Consider the following 6,350-nt stretch of genomic DNA (forward strand, 5'->3'; position numbering starts at 1 on the left):
CTTGCTCTGGGTGAAATGCTGATGCAGCCTTCAAGATTAAGGCCCTAATCACCATCCAAGCACCATCTTGCCAATGACATTATGGTATTGGACGATCAGATTGCCCGCAAGGTTGGAAGGGCCATTGGTACCAAGACGGTGGCCATCTGTAGTGTGGCCGGTGCAATTGTGAAACCCTTAATGGGATGGAGAAAACTTCCATCATTTCCAGATGGACCACATGGGAGGCGTTGTCCTCCTAACAGGTGCTCAAACTTGCCACATTGTACCTTTCCGGGAGTATGAGCCTTTGTGGGTGGGTTCAACCAGCCCCTTGGGATTCCTATGTATGAAAACCAGCCTCAGATCATGGTGTTTGGTGTGGGTAAGGCTCTCCATTTTGGAGTCCCAAGACTTGAAAGAACAATTTCACAAGCCAGAAACTGAAGGACATGGGTGAGTGCATTCACCTTAGACTTGGTGTGAAATAGATGGTACATGAGGAGCAGCATGGAGAGGTAACCAAAGGGAGACAAAAGGCAAAGGGTAGATCATGAGTTGAAAGTGATACAAGAGTCCAAACAGTACAAGGTGGGAGAGTCGAGATGGTCACCGAGTAGATCTCTCAGGAGGAAGAGAGCGGGGCCAGTGCACTATTGCCCACACATGAGATGGCGCAATGCAAGATTAGGCTTTCATGAAGAGGGTGAACACAGGTCAGAAACCATCGTCACCCATGATATCATCACCTTTCTGGTCATGGGTGTGGGATTTCTTCAGATTGCCACAGATTAGGACTGACAGGCCATATAATATGCAACCTCTGCCAATAGATAGGTCAGTGGGTTTGTTAGAACTGATATAATATTGTTTCGTCCTCATTCTATATGTTGGCCTATGCCCAGTCGCTTTGTGAGGAAATTCGTATTGCAAGGTCGAGACCTTAAGTAAATCAATCCTCCATTTTAGGTTAAAGCCGCCATTTTAGTTATTCATGCAAAGTCACCCTGTAGTCTAAAATGGCCGTCTCGTGTGCTCTTGTTCTTGCTTTAACCTCTCCAACCTCTGTAGGGGAGTTAATGTCCAACCTGCCTTCAGGCTACATGTTAGGGTCATGTAGAGTTTGTCCTTCGTTGACCTCGGGATCAGGGGATTACTTGAATCAGCGATGTTAACCTACAAGTACACAAGAACAATAACGCTAATCAAATACGACATGCGAAACATTTGTTTGATCTGTATTAAAGCAATGTGTAAAGTGTGTAACATTAAACTAAAGAATAATAGTGTGTGTTAGTAAATATGTTGAAAAGTAAACCGCATGCACGAGATATGTAAATTAGGAAACAAACCTGGTGCGACCCTAGCCCAGTATATAATTAACTTAGTGAGAGGCTGGACATCATTATAACAAACTGTATAAATACGATGATGTCCAGCTAGCAAATCCTGCTCACTGCTCACATTGAACCCTGCTGGTGGTCTCTGTGATGTATTGACGGCCAAATAGCTATTTGTGTACTTTGTTCGATACTGTTCAGTTTTGTAATAAAGATTCTGGGAATCTTTACAAGCCTGTGTCGGTGTATTTTCCTTTGCATGGTGTAAAAGCCTTATTATTGTATTTTTCTGATTCTACAGGGTAACCAGCAGAACAGCGACTTGGGTACTTCATCAATGATGAAGCACTGTAAAATGTGGCAGAAGTATGTGTATAGGGAATTATAATTACCCACAGCGAACTACTGCAGCACCCACCTCCAATGGTGACAGAGACAGAGGGAGTGTTGGATAATACCACTCACACTCTACCAAGAAAGTGACCCTCATCTCCCTTTCAGTCTGAGTCAGCCCAAATGTATTTTTGAACCCCATTTCTAGTCTAGCACAGTATGACCCAGTGCCACCATTGAGTAGTGGGGCCGCTTGTTGGTGCTGTTAGAGTTCAGGGTGTGGCACTATTTGGGCAAGAAGGGCGAGGCAGAATGATGAAGAATGTAAACGTGCACTGCCTAAATTGCCTACCATCTGTCAGTTCCGGCATCACATGGGACTTCTCCTCAGATGTACTTTTTTTCTAGTTAGCAGGGGCCTTTGTGGGGATGTTTGCAGTACCACTATTGGTGATGTTGTGATCTTGGACCATGCATATGCTGAGTTGGCTTTGAATGGTTCCGTAGCTGGACTGAAATCTAGAAAACAGTGGCAGCTGAATACAAAGCTGCTCTGATCCAGATTTTATCAGCCATATTGCAAATGAAATCTCCTTGTTTTTGAAGGATAATCTGGAGTCAGTGAATGCTCTTTCTTAGTTTGTGATGCTTTGAAAACCATGATACGTGGTAGACTGATCAGATTTGCATCATACAAGATGAGGCAGAAGGAGAAAGATATGGTTAGTTTAGAGAACGTTACAACGGCTATCCAAATGCGGATAATATGTGCACTATGCTACATGCTAAGAGTTCTTTGGAATGTGAGTTACATTTGAAGACAGATACATGTTATTTTATTCAAGACATTGTTTCTGGGTGCGTGGTGAGAGCTCAGGGGCATTTTTGGTGAGCCGATTAAAGAAGAAAGAGGAGACAGGTGCATTTTGTTGTGGATAGTGGGGGTTCAGTCTTGAGAAGAAATTAAGACATCTGTAGGGCATTCAGGCAATACTATGCTTCTTTATATAGTGATGGTGGGCTTGTCTCTGAATTTGAGGTTGGTGAATATTTGCATACAATAGTTATGCCGAATTTGGGCGTACAAGATAAATTGAGTCTTGGTGCAGTGATTACCGGCCAAGACGTTGAAGATTCAATAAAGGAAATGGCCGGTGGTAAATGTCCAGGGCCGGAAGGGTTTCCGATAGCGTTCTACAATGCTTTTAGTTGTGTCCTTGCCCCCTTCCTAGTACAGCTGTTTATGGAGATTGTGCACACTGGGACAGGTTCTGAATCGATGAATTGAGGAAAAAACTACACTGAACTCAAAAATGAAACATTAAATAAAGGATCTGGTGAGTGAGATGCTCGGACTTATGAAGTGGCTCCATTGCTTGGTAGGTTATCGCAGAGCATTCATTTTATGAGTCTTTTACTTGGGACAGGGGCTGGTATACTAGAACCAAATATGTGGAGGCAGAACTTCCAGTGTGTTATAGTAGTGGTAGGACTCGAACACTGCCATTAGTCGGTGGACTCCAATAAAATGAACTACCTAATAAATCATTGTTCTCAAATGAGAATTGTGATCACTGTGCTTTCCAAAGTTGTTATTTTCCCAGTATACAGTCTTTCTAGATGGACATGTTTTCATCAATTTTTACAAAGTAATACAATGTTACCAGGGATTTTCCGATGACAGGCATAGTACATGGCACGGGACATGAATACTGGCACAAGGATGCAGTTCTCAAAAGATAAGGTTTATTTAGATAACAAAAATGGTAGGGGGCTATCAAAAATAATATGGGGAGCCAACCCACTCTCCAATAAAGCACCCTGGTCTTTGTCAACAGTTTGCAGGTTGCTGAGGTTCCCAAACCATCCTCTGGAGAATCCCCAGTAAGCACCTCCCAAGGCAAACATGTTTAGGTTCATCAAAGCCTTATGTTTCCCTCCAGTAGTTCAATACAGAGGCGGTTTTTTCCCAAGCCTGGTAGGTTCCTCCAAAGGTTTAGGGACATGGTAGGGTAGTTATATGTCACTTGACTGCCTCCCTATTGAAATGTCTTGGTCCCCAGGTGCTCCCTCCTAGCTACTCCGGATATATCCTTTCTGCCCTTCTCTTTCTCTGAAGCAGTACTGTCACATTTGTCCCCCCAATTCTATAGTTCTCCCTGGATTGACCTACAATACTACAATGTCCCTGCTCTTCATGGACACAGGGAGCAATGTGTACTCTACTGTGTTCCTCATACTGAGTACGTATATTTCCCGATGTACTCAGATGCACCACTCCAATCTCCTCCTCACCAAATGGGGAAAACATCCCCTCTCCCTGCCCCCTTTAATACCCTCCTCCAAATGACTGCCATACTCCTCCAACAATCCATGCTCTCCCTCTCCAGATGAAAGCCCTCGTCCTCCTCCAATACAGCGACTTACTCATGATTAGCCCACTTCTCCAATATAGATCTACATTTTCAAACCTCCATCCAACTCATCCAACTTCAGTAGACCTCTCACTCAGCAATCGCCTAGAGATCCTTCTTCGTCGACCAACACTCTTAGAATGAGCAGTCTGGATTTTATAGTCTGGTCTCTCCTCTGCTTGGGAGGTGCTTAGTGACATAGATTTCAAACGCATAGTGCAGTCTGGGCTGGCCTCTGATTAGATCATTTTTGCCTGTTGTCATGTGGGCTGAAAATGGGGTTGACCGAAGGTCATGTAAAGGCGTCTCACTATCTTGGATTTTAAAATTGTCCTCTGCATGTGGGTAACCTGCTTCCCTCCCCTTTAGAGCATTGCTGGCATGGCCTTCTTTGAACTGCATCCATCTGTCTCCCTAAAGTATCAGGGTAACCATGGTGAGCAGGGGAAGGTTTTTGTTGTTCATAGAAATCTTTGGTTGTAGGGAAATAGTAACACTGCAATCCCTGTGATTTTAGTGATATTACCAAATAAATAAACAAACAAACATTAGTAGAAATGGGAGAACAATGCTTGTTTTTGCATCCTGTGTGTGGTAAATGTGCTTGCATGTCTTTTAATTCAGTTTGATTGCTTAGTGTTGCTTTGTATCAGCAGCAATGCTGCAGCCTTCCCTGGTCTAATACACTTGTGTCCATGATTCTTAGAGCAGCTGTGCTGAAGAAAGGAATGTATTCAAACCTTCACCAGTGAATTCAGAATGCTGCATTCATTCCTACGTTGAATGAGCATCTGGCTAGTGAGAGAGAATAGATCTCCACATGAGTCAGGCAGGGGTACAAATAGCATAAAGCACATGGCTCATTTCCCTGCAGGATCTCGCAAAACAGCAGAAGGGCAAAAGGGTATGTTTCTCTTATGTTCGATGCTTACCTGCCTACCAGTTCCATACAAAGAAATAGAGGCAGCTAGCACGGTCATTAAGCACTGGCAATAAGCCCCTGAATCTCACTAGCCGTTCATTGTTGGATTAAGGAGTACCTGCTTTTATTCACAATACTGCATTCGTATCAGTCCAGTATTCAATATTATCTCTTCGCACAAAGATTGTTAACATAAGAAACTACTTTTCGATTTGATCAGGAAGAGAAATATAATAAAATGGCCATCAAATCAACAATCTGGCGGAACATGAAATGTGTGTTTGTAGCCTCTATGTAAAAAATGTTCTGCACATTTGATCAGTTTTCAGAGAAACCTTTATCTCTCTTTGCCCTTAGGAAAGTGTTCCTGGGTCTCACGGCCGGCATGAGAGGCCTTTCCAGTGTCTTAAGCATCCTGCTAATTATTATGCTGACGAGGCGATTTCGAGCAAGAAAAGACAAGGTGACAGACCATGACAGAGGAGGAGGACATGACCAATATGAGGGTCGCAGACCAGAAGGCATTGATTCTGTTCAAACACCGCCTCACCAGGAAACACCTTTTTAGGTGCCTCCAAGTTATTTCAGCCTCAAGCATCTTTCTATTTATGCCGGCATCTGAACATCCTGACTGTGCCTTCTTCAATTAATCAAGCATCATTGTTGCCTATTACTAATACCACTTTCAATAAACACAAAGAGAGGATATTTTAGTAGGAGGTAGTCCTGGGGTTCAGATATTAGTGGGGGTGTATATTGCCTCGCTTAAGAAATGGGAAAAACACTCTCTTATTGTGCTGATTTTCAAATGATGTAGCCATTGGAATACATTGATCAATCAGAAGAATAAAGTCAGATTTACAAAAGTAATCGTGGAAGCGCAAGCATTATTTTATAGAATGTGTAAACAACACCAAATGCGGGCATCCGCTACATCTTTTTACCACTGCTTTTCTGGAAATGTTCATACATATACATGTTCGATGCAGGTTCCAGCTTGAACATCCTCCTTTTGTTTTCCTATTGAAAATACAGTTTTACAGGGCTTGCATAAACAAGCAAGCAGCATAGCAAAAAAGCTCAATGCAAGTCTGCTATTATTTAAATCGCTGCTTTTGCTTTTTTTCCACGCTGGCGCCACTTCTTAGCATTGCAAATGGCGTATTTTGTTTCCTTCTTACCGCATGAACCACTTTTAGTTTAGCTCTTCATTTTGCTTGCTTTTAATTTTGCATGTAAAGCCATATATTTCAAGCTTTTAGCACATTTTTAATTCACTGCCATCCAGATTTGAAAGTACTAATGTAGTGAATTTTTAGCCATTTTAGCAAATGTATTGTGTTTACATTTCATACTTAGCGA

General features: G+C 42.6%; 1 protein-coding gene across 1 annotated transcript in view; it reads left to right on the forward strand.

Annotated features, from left to right (window-relative positions):
- LOC138513505 (solute carrier organic anion transporter family member 1B3-like) overlaps nt 1-5,835 on the forward strand; it is a 636,965-nt gene extending 631,130 nt beyond the window's left edge. The window contains exon 14 of the mRNA XM_069628420.1: nt 5,346-5,835. Coding sequence (XP_069484521.1) covers nt 5,346-5,556 — 211 coding nt within the window. The 3' untranslated portion in view covers nt 5,557-5,835. The remainder of the gene's footprint in view (nt 1-5,345) is intronic.
- Nucleotides 5,836-6,350: the final 515 nt, after the last annotated feature.

Source organism: Ambystoma mexicanum, chromosome 12, assembly GCF_040938575.1.
Source record: "Ambystoma mexicanum isolate Mex_15411 chromosome 12, UKY_AmexF1_1, whole genome shotgun sequence".
Classification (NCBI taxonomy): Eukaryota; Metazoa; Chordata; class Amphibia; order Caudata; family Ambystomatidae; genus Ambystoma; species Ambystoma mexicanum.